The sequence below is a fragment of the Macrobrachium nipponense genome, chromosome 10 (genome assembly GCF_015104395.2).
Source record: "Macrobrachium nipponense isolate FS-2020 chromosome 10, ASM1510439v2, whole genome shotgun sequence".
Lineage (NCBI taxonomy): Eukaryota > Metazoa > Arthropoda > Malacostraca > Decapoda > Palaemonidae > Macrobrachium > Macrobrachium nipponense.
The window spans coordinates 81962062-81978442 of record NC_087204.1 but is presented as its reverse complement, the minus strand read 5'-3'; the positions used below and the strand labels follow the sequence as shown (position 1 = coordinate 81978442).

The 16381-nt window shown below is 36.1% G+C and overlaps 2 protein-coding genes across 3 annotated transcripts in view; one reads left to right on the top strand and one right to left on the bottom strand.

Moving 5' to 3' along the window:
* Nucleotides 1-5089, bottom strand: part of LOC135224020 (uncharacterized) — a 9560-nt gene extending 4471 nt beyond the window's left edge. Inside the window, exons 1-2 of the mRNA XM_064262941.1 lie at nt 4937-5089; nt 4054-4178 (exon numbers count right to left, since the gene is read on the bottom strand). Coding sequence (XP_064119011.1) covers nt 4054-4178; nt 4937-5089 — 278 coding nt within the window. The remainder of the gene's footprint in view (nt 1-4053; nt 4179-4936) is intronic.
* LOC135223730 (protein Star-like) overlaps nt 1-16381 on the top strand; it is a 95871-nt gene that overhangs the window by 33222 nt on the left and 46268 nt on the right. The window contains exons 2-7 of one of the 2 annotated variants that reach the window (XM_064262488.1): nt 10786-10904; nt 12080-12192; nt 12700-12855; nt 13085-13290; nt 14343-14481; nt 14934-15347. In XM_064262488.1, coding sequence (XP_064118558.1) covers nt 10805-10904; nt 12080-12192; nt 12700-12855; nt 13085-13290; nt 14343-14481; nt 14934-15107 — 888 coding nt within the window. In that variant the 5' untranslated portion in view covers nt 10786-10804 and the 3' untranslated portion in view covers nt 15108-15347. Of the gene's footprint in view, nt 1-10785; nt 10905-12079; nt 12193-12699; nt 12856-13084; nt 13291-14342; nt 14482-14933; nt 15348-16381 lie in introns of those variants that run through there. The other variant, XM_064262487.1, reaches the window with a different exon arrangement.

Below are 16381 nucleotides of genomic sequence, written 5' to 3'. Positions count from 1 at the left end.
TATACATATACATATATAATATAATATATATATATACCTAATATAATATATATATTATACTCGATAGATATATATAATAGTAATATAATAGTACCTTATTATATTTACTTATATATTTATAATCTAGATACTAATCTATCTAGATAGATTATATATATATAAAATAAAAACCTATTATATATATAATTCGTATATAGTGCATCTCTTGATAGTAGATATATATATATATATATAATATATATATATATATTAATATAGTATATATATATAACAACTTATATAGTCTATATATAGTTCTATATATATTCTATATGATATATATTAAATATATTATATTATATATATATCGTAGTATCAAATTATATATATATATATATCCTAGATCTATATATATATCTATATATATATATATATATATATATATAGATTCTAATATATATATAATATATATATATATATATATAGTTTTTATAATATGGATTATCCTAGTATTATAGTTAATATAATATCATACTTTAATATTATATATTATAGTATAGTAAAAATCTTATACATACTACATATATATATATATATGTATATATATAGATATCTTTATATATATATATTATTATATATATATATTACACATATATATACTTATATTCGAAATATCTATTTTTATATCAGGTAATATATATATATATCTATTACTATATATATATATATATATAAATATATATATATATATGCCAGATGTCATATGTTTTTATATGGTTATCAGACTCTCTTCACATCTTCATCTCTTCAACTCCATTTTAAAATGAAACTCGTCGTGTTAGTATATTGATTATATATATATATAGTATCATAATACTATATTATAATATATATGTAATATATATATATATGTTTGTGTGTGAGCACATGCATATGATATATACATGTAGCTGGCATAACAAAGGTTATTTGTAACACTTTACACTTATACAAGTTAAAAGGCATTTGCCATCTTTTTGACCACTCTCCTATTTTCATTATATAATTTCTTAAATTTTCCACTGTATGTGGGTCTACTGCATTTACACCTAGTTTGGTGTCATCTGCAAATTTTGGCTATCCTGCTAGTCAAGCCTGCATCAATGTCATTTATGTAAATCAAAACCAAGAGAAGGCCAAGGATAGAACCCTGGGGAACTCTGCTTGTTACATATGCCCATTCTGATTCTTCACCATTTATTTCGACTCTGTTTTCCTATAAGTTAGCCAGTCTTTCGATCCAGTCTACTATTTCTCCTACAATTTTTGTCATTAGTTTTTTGTGCGGTATCTATTGCTCTACTACTGTCATAAATACAAAGCTGTTGTAAAAAAACTCAAAGAGGTTTGATAGGCAGGATCTGTTTTGCCTAAAACCGTGCTTGCTGTTTAACATCAAGTTGTTTCTATCAATGTGATCCACATTTGATCTGCAATTATGGGACTAAAAAATTTTACAAACGACCGACGTTAGACAGATTGGTTTATAATTTTCCCGGCTCTTCTTTGGACATTTTTTTGTTTTTATAAACTGGGGGAACATTACCTAGTTTCCATCCTTTTGGTGCCTTTCTTTGTTCTGCACTTTTTCTGTAGAGCTTATATAGATGAAGAACTATCTCTTCTTTCAGCTCTATAATTTCTCTTGGATGAATCCCATCGGGGCCAGGAGATTTGAACAATGTAAATGAATTATTATTTTGTAAATAAATATTGTTTTGTCCATTTGAAGGGCCAGAAGGATCTGGACCTTCAAATTTAATATTTAATAGCAGTTTTCGGTATTGAGGTAGTGCCTTCAATTGTGAAAATCACTAGTGAAAAACTTATTCAATACCTGCTTTTTCCAAGTCTGACTTCACCAGGTTAGCTCTTTTGTCCCTCAGGGAACTATGTTAATTTAAAATTAAATAATTTTATGGACGCTTTTGCCTAGATTCGCACCTACTGCAAGGTCACACACTAGGTTATCTTCTGTTGATAGGACGAGGTCTAGTATATTGTTTCCTCTAGTAGGTTTGTCAACCAATTGGCGCAGGAATTAATTTTTTTTTACAAAATCCCAAGTCTCTTGCTTTTACGTTTGATGCGGAGGTCATTGTGTCCCAATGTACTGCTGCATTGAAATTTTACCCATTATTATGCAGAGTTTGTTGTTTATCTCTTGCCTTAGTAGTGCATACAGCTGCTCATCGGAAATGTGTAGTTGGTGTGGAGGTCTGTACACTAGAATGAGAGTTATCTTCTCTTAGACTGTTTATATGCCATCACTTCTTGCATGGTTGTAATAATCTTCCACTCTATTGGACTGAGGTGGTCCCTGACATATAGCATAACACTTCCAACTTTTTTTATTAAGTCTATCTTTTTTGAACAATTATATCCAGCTATATAGTACTCTCCTACGTAGTCCTCTTGTTGCCTTTCCTATCCATGCTTCTGTGAGACTATTATGTATAATTCTTCACTTGCTACCAATGCTCCGAAGAGAGATACTTTGTTCCGAATAGATTGGGCATTAAACTGCGCCACTCTGAGGGACTTTCCTATCTTCTTTTTTGTCCTCGGTGGCTTTATTAGTTTCCCTTATTGTCACTGTTTCTTGCAGTGCTATTACTAACCTGGTTCTGGGAGCTTTCCGACTTCTCCTATGAATGTTCAGTTCACTGAGGTGTCTTAAGAGGACTTTTCTGAGAAGGGTTCCTATTATTTTGCTCCTTCAAATTCAAGAGAGTTCCATCTCTTTAATATAGTTTTTTATTCCCTATAAATCTGTCCCAAAAGTTTACAAACCCAACACCTTTTTTATGGCATATTAGCTCCAGTCTGTCATTGTTGGCTTGCTAAGGGAATAGTGGCTTACATTGGTTCTGGGCAGAAGTCCTATACGAATGCCGTTATCAGTTTTCTCACGGATGTTCTCTACAACATTAGTCTGGTTGACCACAGACCTTCTGCCTCGCTAGTTCTTCCATCTTTAAGAAACAAGTCATGTCCTCCTCCCTGCACTATGATTGCACCTTATCTATTATTTACCTTGATTTTCTTCACTGCATCGGCTATCTTCTTAGCTCCTGTACCTGGGTAAGAATGAATTTTTCTCTTACTTTTATTTTTTGGCTACAAAATTTAAGCCCTGATCTTTTACTAACGAGTCTCCAATTAAGATTGTTTCCTCTTCTGCTTCTTAGACACAGCAAATCTGTTCTTTGTGTTGATTCCTTTGAGGGACGACTGGGTTTTCTGGCTACTATCACTATTCTACACCACAGCTCTCTTGAATTCATCATTTTTATCCTTGGAAGCTTCTTTCTTTGTACCTAGTCTAGTGTTTTGTTTCTGTTTCCTTTCTGGTTCTGCTCTTAAGCAATTGTTTTCTTATCTCCACTATACTCTCTCCGTTTTCTTCTATGTCGTTGTTCAATTCTTCTCTCTCTCTCTCTCTTCTCTCTCTCTCTCTCTCTCTCCTCTCCTCTCTCTCTCTCTAGGTTTGTAACTTATCTTCGTAGGTCTCCAGTTTCCTTTTCCATCCTGTCTTCTCTTCTCTTGTCTTCGAGTTTGTCCTTTGTCAACTCCTTTAGTTCCTTTGCTAATTCTTCTACTTCCCACCTCAGTTTAGTTATCTCCCTGTCTTATTGACAAGAAGAAAGACAGACACTAAGACTACCTATTTTGATGCGCATGCCTCTTGGTAGTCTACGCACCACTTGTTAACACTGCATTTTGCACATGTGGGCTTTAATTTTAACTTTTCTTAAGTCATATCGTTTGTGTCTTGGTTTTCAATATTTTATCTGTGCTTTTAATTCAGTATTCCTTTTCATGTGACCAGTTGAAACCCACCGAGTCGCCGCATCCGCTTCCATGACAGTTTTTCCATGTTTGCACATGTGTGCTTTTAATTTTAATTTTACTGAGTCCATTTCTGGTTGTGTCTTGGCTTCAATATTTCTATCTGTGCTTTTAATTCAGTATTCCTTCTAATGTAACCTGATGAAAAGGAAAAAAGGGGAGGGGTTGGTGGAGTACTCCCACAGTCGCCGCATCCGCTTATCCATGGACGGTTTTTCCATATTTCTAGCCAGGATACATTTTATCGCTGTCACACTAACATACGGTCTCCTGTTGTTAGACGACTCCAAAGGTATCGCAGCTCGCAACTGAGCAAACACAATTTAGCTAAGCAAATGATTCGATTCATGTGTAAAACAGTAAAACACGTCAGGGGTAAGACTATGAATTGTGAATTATGTTCATAGCAGTTAGAAGAGTGCATGAGGTTGAGACCTAATGTGGAAATAGATTACGTACTTATCATTCCGAAGCGGAATCCTTACACTTATTGTTATATTATTAACTAATAAGTAAACCAATTCTATTATTGCCATACAGTGCAAAATCAAGTAAGTGAAGTAGAATAGTATTCAAATGCGAATATATATCGAGTGTTAGACGTAGTAATTGCCTAAACCCACAAATAAAGTCATGATATGCTCCATAAAAAACATGTAATTGCCTCGATGATAAGAGTCAAATTCGAAAATTACGGGCAATCACGCGATTGATATATAATGTGAAATTGAGCCACGTCAAGTCAGCAAATTCCCACACGGAGACCAAACACTGTCAATATAAAATTTCATTGGTAGGAATTATCTGGCACATTATATATATATATATATATATATATATATATATATATTATATATATATATATATATATATATATATATATATATACATATACATATATATATATATATATATATATATATATATATATATATATATATATATACACACACACACACATATATATATATATAATATATATATATATATATATATATATATATATATATATATATATATATCTTACCCCCTTTTATTAAAACTGCACAAATTGGAAAACCCTTACCTGTTGTCTAACAACATTAACATATCTGTCCCAATTCTCATCATTACCACCTACAGTTTTCCTGAGAGCCTCGAGCACTTTCCTGCTTACCCGTTCGCACAACCAATTAGCCTCAGGTCTGTATGGAATAATTGTTACTTTCTGTATCCCCATGACTTCAGCTAAACATTCCAAGGTTTTGTTCACAAATTCCCTCCCCCCATTGTAGGTTAATAGAAACTTCGTGGTGAGCCATATCTGCAAATGATACATTGAAAAACGCTATGGCTACTTCTTCGGCCGTTTTTTGCTTAAGTGGGAAAATTTCTACTATACTTGTAAGTTCATCTATTATAACTAACAAGTACTTGTTCGCATATCTTGACTCAAAAATTCCCAATATGAAAAGGTCTACTCGGTATAGTATACGATCCTAATTTGCATGAAGTTGTCCTTGCAGGCTTACATGCGTTGCACACCATACAATTACTTACGAAATTTTCCACATCTTTCCCCATGTTTTGCCAAATGTATTAGCACGAACCTCATCATACGTTTTTTCTATTCCCAGTGTGGACTACCGAACCTGCAATGAACTATATCCAAAACCACCGGAAATTAGGACCTTCAGAATTACCATCGTCGTATCTCCTTTACTTTCACTGGTTCTCAACTTATATTCAATTTTCCTAACCAATAGATTACCTTCTAACTCCAAATCCGAAAAGGCAACTATAACGTTTCCTGACTAATTCCCCTCTTAGAAACGCTTTTGCATCTGCTAAGATCTCGTCTTCATCTTGCCTTTGCTCTATGAGAGGTATATCACATTGTATGGCCTTGCTAGTGACTTGCGCGACTTGGAAACCTTCCGTGTCGTGAAAACTCCTGCTGAGATCATCAGCAACCACGTTAAATTTGCCCTCTATATATTTGAGCTTTGCATCAAAAATCTCTGATAGTTAAAAACCATCGAGCTCTTTTAGGCGACAAATCGGGTTTATTAAAAAGATCTAGTAATGGCTTGTGGTCTGTAAGACTGATATGTATTCCCCATCAGTAACATTTCAAAATGAACTAAGCTTGACACTATTGCAAAGGCTTCTTTTTCTATGGTTGGCCATGGACTTCTCGTTGCTGCCCTTTGTCCTAAACTTCCTGCTATACAAAGCTATAGGATGAAATTTCCCATCGAACTTTTGCATAAGGCAAGCACCTATACCTTCCTGGCTTGCATCAGTCACTAATGTAATACGTTCGCTAAAATCTTTAAACTTCAAAACAGGGGGATTCATTAGCGTGTCCTTGAGCTTTTGAAAACTCTCTGCCTGGGGTTCCTTCCATTGAAATTGAACGTCTTCCAGCAATACATAAGTTAGGAGAGCTGCTATATTAGAGAACCCTTTCACATACCTCCTGAAAAACCGGCGATACCCAGGAATGACTTAATCTCTTTCTTTGATCTGGGGGTACGAAAATTCGCTATTGCTTTGACTTTATCGTCATTTACTCTAACCCCTTCCTTAGATATGACGTGGCCTAGATATGTGATCTGCTTTTTCAAGAACGAGCGCTTGGCTAGCTTAATTTTCAGCCCCGCTAATCTAAGCCTCCTAAGTACTTCTGTAAGCACTTCCAGGTGTTGCGCGATCATGTCCGTTGCGACCAGGATGTCATCCATATAAAAAAGAAAATAAATTTTTGCCCAATAACCCGTGCAAAACTGTGTTCACCAGCACGGTAAAGGTCATTGGACTGCCCGATAAACCGAAAGGCATTCATGTAAATTCATAGTGTCCCTTGGGCACTGGAAAAGCAGTATATCCCTTGCTGCTCTCACTAAGAGGGACCTGTAAGAAACCCTGAGCCAAATCAATTGAGCTATAAATATTATGTCCCCAATTACAACAAAAAGATCTGGAATGCACACGACTGGGTAGCGGTCAGGGATCGTCTTTTCATTAAACGTCTAAAATCGACGCATACACGGAAAGAACCGTCTTTCTTAGGCACCGCTAACAAGGGAAAGTTGTAAGGATACACGCTAGGTCTAATGATTCCTTCTTCTTCCCATCTATTAACCTCTTATTCTACCTGTTCTCTGATTTTGAAAGGTATGCGATATGCAGGAACAAAAATAGGTTTTGTGCCATCTCCAAATTTACCTTATGCTCTAACACATTAGTCAACCCCAATTTATCACCTTGTAAGGCTACTGTAGCCCCAAATTCTGCCAAGAGCCTGCTTATTGCTTCAACGTGTTCGCTATGATCCACATCAGTTAAATGTTCTCTAAAATATTCGTTTTTTCTTGATTACATTTCTACCTCCGAAAACTCAGGTTTCCCCTCTACAATAGCCCCTGAACCCCTATCACAACTCCAATCTTGGAAATCCAATATATGTATTCTTCTGGTATTTCCTAACTGTATCATTACAGTTTAACAACTCTAACCACGAAAACCCATCCTTGAATACACTGTTCACCGATGCCGTGCTAACAACCCCTCTAAGCTTTTCGCTATTTTCAATAACACACACATCTGTGGGTTTTCTATATTTGTGGTTAGCACCTCCCCTTTCCACCGCCCCATACACATTAACACCCTCAGTATCATCCCCAGCATTGTTAGTATCAGAAATAACATCAATATTAGTATCAACATCACCATCTAAAGTATCATCACCACCATTGTTATCACTGTGAACTCTGATAGAACCCCCTAATCATTTCCCATATCAGCCAAATGGGTTTTAATATTACCTTTCTCCATAATACTGTATCACCGCCATTAATATCACCGAGCACATCTCCTCTTTCAATAACCTCCATGTCCTCCGTTCTATTCACGTCCTCATAAGGCAGAAAAACACCAGGTATCCCGACTGTTATCCCATTAACACCCTCATGGATTGACATCTTGTGTCTTCTACAAGTCTGTCGCCCAACGCAATTCCTTTCATTACCAAAAATGGTTCTGTTAACACTCTGTCACCGAGAGTAAACTGTATTTGAACACAACCCAGGGTATTTAATCTATGGGCTTGCACATCACACACCTTCTCCGTGAGGGTTGCAATGGGTAATTGGAAAACATGGATTGATACAAATTATAGTCTATTAGATATATTGATGGCCCCGAGTCTATAAATATCAGGATATCCTCATCCCCTACTGTTCAATAGACTATAGGCCTGGGCTCTGGGGCGTCCCCATGAGACCACAATGGCACATACCAATCACCTGTACCCTTTTTGTTGATTGGGCTTCCAAAAATTTCGCCGATCCCTTTGCCCTCTGGAATGACCTGCCTGGGAAGTTCTCACATTATAATTACCAAAACCTTGAGGTGTAGGCCTCTCATCTCTCCGTATCTGGGACAGACAAGACTGCCAATAATGATCGGTACTCTTACACATTCCACAATATTTAACCTTACACAATTTCTTTTGGATGCCCTGGTTTATTGCAGTTTGAAACAATGCAACTGCTGTTGCTTTTGATCAATTGACCTTTTGTCATGTTCAACTTTTGCGCACAGACGGGGAGGAGAAAATTCTGTGTCTCTTTGCACTCTATCACTCGGGCCTGTCCCTTTAAAATTGTGCTATCTACAGTGGGACATTTAGACATATGTTTTTCAATTTGGGCATAAAGTAATTCTTCCTCTGAAGTAGGTTCAATCTTTTCATCAAAGCTATTCACTATCACATCCGGTACACCATGCAAGAGCAGGGAAAAATAGATCAGTTTATGAATGTTATCAAGAGAGACATTACTCCCTGTAATCCATTTAGATGTTTTCAATTTTACTACCCAATCCGACACTGCATCAAAAAGTTTTGAACTATGTTCTATGAGGCTATTAGTGCACTTCCGTAGTTTATAAAGACCCCTAAGGTCCCTCACCATAGCTCCGTGTTCCTTTGAGCCATAAGCTGTTTTCAAAAATGCTTGCAAATCCGTCCAGGTACGATATTTTGTAAGTTGGAAACTCCTGCAACGGTGTGAAAGGTCTCCCCTATTGAAATCTAGCAAAGCTTTTGCCTCTCTAAATGCCTCTATATCATCCAATATGTTCTTTCCCGCTAAATAATTATTCACCCCTTCAATAAAATCTGGACAGGTTGTGATAGAAACACCATCTACCATCACTCTGAAAGGACTCACGCCTGCACTCACGTTCGTTACGTGATGTAGTAGCGTTGTGGTACTCTTAGTATCCACCATCTCTCTCTCTCTCTGTCTCTCTCTCTCTCTCTCTCTCTCTCTCTCTCTCTCTCTCTCAGGGCATGACTCGCAACAAAAACTATGCTCGAGTAAATTCGCCACAAACAAACAAAAGGAATATAAACAACAACAAAAAAGTGAAAAAAATAAAAGATAAAAAGGAGAAAATAAGAAAGAAAGCTTGAAAAATACACTCATATCTTCATATGACTGGAAACCGAATTTGTGTAGGCACAGCAAATATGCGTGAACTCTTTACCACATTTGTGAGATACTTTAATACGTCAAAAATTAAACTTTTCCCCTTCATGTTTTAAAACACTGGTATTCAAGAATCCCAAGATGGCTGATACTGCCTTAGCCTGAGAGACGAACAGCTTCTCACTGCCCAACCCATTTAATCACCAAAAGAGCCCCGAGTTGCCTGTGACATGATTATAACCTCTTTCCCTACATAAAAAACATCTATGCCTAACTGGTCACCAGTCTCTTCGTTAGCGTGCCTACAGCTTATAAAATATATAAAAAGCCTCTAAACTGCCTGCCACCACTCTTACCCCCCCCACCCTTTTATTAAAACTACACAAATTGGAAACCCTTACCTGTTGTCAATGGTGCCCTCTGTCTGCAACCATGTCGTTAGGCTACTAAGATCTCGTAAATATAAAAATATACTATTTATTACCCAAAGCAGATGAATATAGAATAGAACAAAATGATTAACAAGTCATAGTGACAAAAAAACCCAAATCTGCCTATAAAGAGAACTAGTAAGTTATCACTCTACCCTCCAGACTAAGAATTCACTCCCAAACCCAGAATGTCAAAAAGTTCCGTATATTAGTCAGGTTAGAGAATCCCGTCTCTAGTACCATGGAATAGAACCCATCTGTAATAAAGATAACAATGGATAAAAGATACACTTCACACATCTCTCTTTCAAGGTAAATAAGTAAAAAAAAAGGTATTACACACTTCTCTCTCTTTTCAAAGGTAACGGGTTTTCCAAGTCTTACAAAATATGTGTCATACCTTTACGATGGGTGGGGGTTTTCTCTCCCGACACCTGATGTGTACCAACTGACCTCTTTGTTCTCACCAAAAGGAATGTGACTTTCACAAGTGCCCTGGTCTATTAGACCTGTCACATCCGTACAAACAAATGTACATTCTTGACGACAAGACGAGTGGTCTCTTGATTAAAACGCTTACGTACCCAAATTCCTTCACTCAAGAAAGCTGCCCTACAGCTCAGCCTGTCTCCAAGCAAGACATGATATGTGACTCACTAACATTACACACTTGTAAGATATATATATATATATATATATATATATATATATATATATATACAAGTTGTGAAAATGGTTGCCTTGCAACAAAAAGATATATTTATGGTCATCGATTCAGAGGAGAAAGAGACAAACAGACTGACAGACAGAGAAAGCATAACGTCTGTTACTTTGTGAAATGTAAACGAGTAGCAGTAAACCTTCGAGGCATACCAAGTGTCTCATTGAAGAAGGCGCTGTGGTCAGAGATGCTTCGGTTTGAGTGGCGAGCCTTTACATTGAATTAATCAACAATTATCATTATCATTCGCTAGTAAACGCTTTATTTTTCCTCAATGCCACCAAAGTGCGGATAACCAAGGGAAAATGTGGCCAAATACATTTCGAGAGAAAACCCTGTTCGTGGCGATGTTGGTTATGGTGTCGACTCTCTCTTACCTGACCGGGAAACGCGCATTAAGACCAGGTAAGCTTTTCCTTGAAATTATACCAAGTATTTGTTCTAGTTGAAATAGGAATTTAGAATATTTGTCTATAATTCAAGTCTGTGCCTAGATAAAATAGAATTCCCCTTGATTGTGTTCCGTAAATATTTGTGTAGAATTCAGTTATATGCCTAAAAAATTTAATGTGCCTAGTTTTTTTGTCATAAACAAGTCAGGTTATATGTAACAGGATGGAATATTCCTTGTTTGTCCTCATAAAAGATTAACCTTGATTTGTTGTCAGAAAAGATATAGGAAAAATATTGATGTAGGACAGATCAGTGAAAGAAATTAGGATAAAATCATTATTAATAGTAATAGGCTATCAATAGGCTTATCTTCAAATGTGACCAACCACCCATGCTTTGAGACAGTGAGGAATACGAAAGGAATATGTTTAATATTACAGGAATTTAAAGAGCTTACTCCCAACTTTCCTTTTTTTTTTTTGTATTATCGTAATTATAAATTATTAAAAATGTCAAAAACTACAAACAAAAGATTAAGATAATTTACACACTCGTACAAATATCTTGAACATTAACTCACTAAACTTGTTTATTGCTCAAAAAAAACAAGAGATTAAGGTATTTACACAATTTTGTTAATACTTTTCTTGTAGGTGGGCATACAATGTCTTAAATGCAAGTTTCGGAAGGCTGGAACTTTTGAAGTTAGTGTAATGGTAAACAAAATATGAAAACCCTTCAATATTAATGATGACAGCCTCCGGATGTATTAATATACTATATTCTTTGTTCGTAAGACCATAGAGTTTTCAGTTTGGTTACAGTGAGTTGATAAGGATTATGGTTTTCATAATTTTCTTATTAATAAGCAATTATCACGTATGGTTGCTAGTGCCGTCAGCGGTGCACTGTTGGCTGTAGCTACTTTTTAGCCATTTATTTTAACTCCGTTCCCTCTTACACCTTGCTGTCCAACCACTTTAACGCCTTTATTTGGTTGAAAGTGCCCGCGATGGGTTTATAGCAAAATGTTCATATATTAAAGCAAACCTCACATGAAGTAATTTTGAACACTGATGACGAAGCAAGTTTCATGGGCTGAAATTTTATGTTTACTATCTCTATTTAGCTTTTACCCGTCATTATTGCATCATCTATTAATTATTTTCGTGTCCATCCAATAACAGACTGGAATCGTCAGGTTAAGGATCTGGCGCCTGTCAACACAACACCGAGACCGCCCACCGAAGTTGTGGTGCCAAGCCCCACTCCTTGCACCCCTACTCCATATGATTTCAAGGTCACTAAATTTACACGTATTTCTAAAATTCACTAATGTTATGTTTATTTCCATACCTACTGGTTCCTGTCATTAAGTGCACGTCTCTATTAGAGTATGTCCACGCTATAGTGAAGCACGTCATAAACACAATTCGGTTATTTATACCGTCCACACGCAATCAAGTTGAGTATAAGTTGACGACTTGCTGATAGTCATGACCAGTGCTTCATACGATTATTGAGCATTCTTTAGTTACGGTTGTTCACTTCTTTTCAACCTGTTTGTGATATGTATGAAATAAGCTCATGTCAGTTTACATGCTTTACTAGTAGTGTGAACGCTCCCCTAGTTATGTATGTAGATTACCAGTTCTCTTTAACATCCTAAATAGCATGTGGAACTACTAAAGCAATATGATTTTTTTTTTTCCTTTTTTTTATTTCGGCAAATGAAAAACGCTTCAGAAATATAGAATTTTGTCATTTGTCTACATCGATGGAGATACATTTTAAATACTTCTTTTAGGGAGCAGACCAAGAGGACCCCAAGCTGATCGAATACATCCGACGAGAGTTGTTGATTCCACCATCCGTCCAACCTTACAAACTTGGTCGCCCTGATCTCGACCACCTTTCTCAGTTCAACCAGTCAAAAATCGCCAACGAAATGCTCAAAGGAATGGTGATTATGCCCAAATCATTTCTGAATACCCGTTTATGTTTTTGGGGAGGGGGGTGCTACTTATTATTCATGACATTTTTACAACAGACACTTTCGCTCAGTTTCGTTGTTTCTCGTGATCTGGGAATTGGTTTCTTCCCATTTTCTGAGTAAGAAATGTTATCATTCCGTCCTGATAACTGTTTTCGTATCTGGAAATCAAGTTTAAAGTAATATTTCATCGATACAGAAAGGTGGATTCTTCATTGAAGTTGGTGCCGCCGATGGAGAGAGCCTAAGTAACTCGATCTTCTTCGAGAGGCAACTTGGGTGGAGGGGTCTGCTGATCGAGGCATCGCCAGGTTATTTTGAAGCGCTGAAGAACAAAAATAGAAATGCCTACATCATTCACGCCGCTCTTTCTGTGAACAATTATGCTTCTGAAGTCACCTTCCAGTAAGTTGTAAGATGTGTCTCTGGCAGTGATTCTTAACCTTTTTATTACCACGCCCCCTCTAAGAGTTAGTCCTTTCTTTCACGCCCCCCCCACACCCCCCACCCTTGAATCTGTGAGTAGTGTTCCATCCCAGATTTAAAGGAAAATAAAAAAAAAAATAGAAAGAGAAAGGGTTTTGTGGGATAGGAAGGGAGGTCAATAATTACAAAGCATGGTCAGCCCAACGAGCCTAACTAGAGTAGTAGACCTTAGAAAAGTAACGTTATAAAGCGATATGTTTGCATTTTTTTCAAAAAATTCTGAATATTAGTTCTACACTCTTGTTGAGAGAATAATGAATATATCGATGATTTATTTTTATTTTTCCCTAGGGCTCGCACCGCCCCTGGAAATTGCTGACGCCCCCCAGGTTAAGAACCACTGGTCTATGGAGAGGCGGTATTCTCTAAAATAACAAATTTTTAGCTGTGTTGAATGGCTCTACTAAGCTTTTACAGACATTCTGTTTAGTGATTAATATTACGCTATTTATTAGGTGGAGCTTGGGTGGTGCTGGTGGGGGGGGGGGGGGGGGGGGGGGGGGGTTGTTGATAATATGAAATAATAGCTATTAACATCGTTTCCTTAACGAGTCAGTATTGCAATAATCGTGATGCAAATTGCAGAATTTCCGTGTTTAATGGTGATGCAAAAGACGGCAAAATGATCAAGAATACTTGATACTAATCGTGTTCTTGAACACATCAAGACCTTGAATATTAAAAGTTTCCTGTCTATTACTTGAATGTTTGGAAAAAATTGCTCCCTTCAAGCCAAATCTTTTCAGTGACACGCAGGTTTTTCTTAGATAATTGAGTTCTTTGATTATTTATTTATTGCATTTTTGGTTCATGTTTCGTTGCCGTCTACGTGTTGTACACCATCAGTGTTGAACATCTCATAAGCCAAACTCATCAGCAGCAAAAAATCATCATCCAGTCAGTGAAAATAATGTTTTTTTCCAATCTAGTATGCCCCCTTGCCTACACTTCTGCACTTACGTTTTTTTCAGAAATAATCTAGGATTTGGCAGCAAGTTGGGCAACACTGGTGTCAAGGTGAAGGGAATTCCCCTTTTCTCTATTCTTCGAGCCTTGGACGTCAAAATAGTCGATTTCATGTCGTTGGATATTGAGTCTTTCGAAGTTAAGGTAGGTTTTTATATATGTTCACTGCATTTATTTACCAGCAATTTACTAGAAATTATCAACCACTCTGACCATTAAAGATCAGCGTGAAACATCCATAACAATGCTGCTTCTGATTTTGTAACTGTAGAACTGTACTACTAAGTGAAGGTATTAACAAGTGGATGGTATTTGGGACTTTAGCCTCTTCGGGTGTTTCCAAACTTACCATGATGTAAACCTAAACGAAAATCTACGATCCTCTAAGCTTTTCTTACACGATTTAATTATCTGGGAGAGAGAGAGAGAGAGAGAGAGAGAGAGAGAGAGAGAGAGACCCTATATTATACAATTACAAGTAGTGTCGTTTCTTCTGATTTCCGAGCTAAACGTTGCCTGACTTTTCAAGCACTTTTGCAAATAACTTTCTTTTTAATTACAAATGAAAAACGTCTTTAAAATTCTCTTCTTTCTAGGTGCTGAAGACAGTTCCGTGGGATAAGATAAAGTTTAGGCTCATGTGCATCGAGGTAGCCCACATCCCAGAAGGCAAAGAGTTCCTGACGAAATTCCTACAGGAAAAGGGATATAAATTCTTAGGATATGGTGCCAAGAGGGAGATGCCTGGTATGCGTTACCGGAGCTTCTGAACACAAATGTAAAACCTTGGTAATTTAACTTGTGCTTGTATATAATTTTTTTAAGTATTTTTCACTGATAATTTATTGCTTTATGTATGGTTCTATGTGTGTATTTCTAATATGCATTTTTGAAAGGAGGAATTTATGTGAAGATTTTGATCTATACTTAGGTGTATCGCTCATGTGTTGAATGATGACTAAGATATTCCTAAAAGGAAAAAAAATGCCTCCAAATATAGATTTGCTTAATCTGAAAGTTTTATTTCTACCCTTCTATTCTTTTCTAGAGATCATTTATCTTATACAGACAGAGATAAAACCTAGAATTATTCTAAAATTATCTAATAAAGATAACGTTTAGTTGTCATTTTAAAACCAATGATACGTAGAAAAATATTTGCATTATATCCTCAGTTGAAAGCGATATTTGACGAACGTGCAGACTATTGATATTAGTAATGAGGGTGGAGCCTTTCTGACGGAGAGTGCATGTGCTGTTCACTTGATTACCTGTATATATATATGCATATAGAGTGACGAAGTGCCAAGTATCTGGTTACTACACTTACCATTCATTAATTGTTACCTCACAACACCCAGACACCCGAACCCTCATCACAGGTACTAAACGACTGAATACTCTAAAGGGAACAGTGATCCCTTAACAACTTACCAGTATTGCAGAAAATCAGACTAAGTTCATCAAAACATGTGTGAGGTACTCATGTAAGTAATCAAATTAATCAAAGGGCATCACTCCATCAACAACTTTAAAAATCGAAGTATTTCCCTGATTTCAAAAGTCTAAGTACTTCCCTGGTTCTAAGACACTTCAAGTAAATTGAAGGAAAACAGATGAATTACCACTGTATGTTTCTACCTAACATAAATATAGTTATATGCTGGTGTGAAAATAAACACTTATATAAATTTTAAATACAAACATTTATTATCAAACTCAAAATTTATAAGTGAAATTCACAATATCAGGGAAAATTACTGTTACTTGAAAACAAAGCAAAGTTTAATTAATTCTTAAGTCAATTAAGTAAAATTAAATCAAAGTTAATTTATCACAAAATTCAAAAAAATTAAGTCAATTGAAATTCAAAAGTGTTAGGCAATATTTAAAATTTGGAAATTAATTCACAAGTGCTAAACAACAATAAAACTTGAAAAGAATTCTAAGTAAATGCAAATTAATTCACAAGTGTTAAATTTAATTAATTGTGCAACGATTAAGTAATGAAAATAACTCAGTTAAATAAATTGTGAATGCAAAC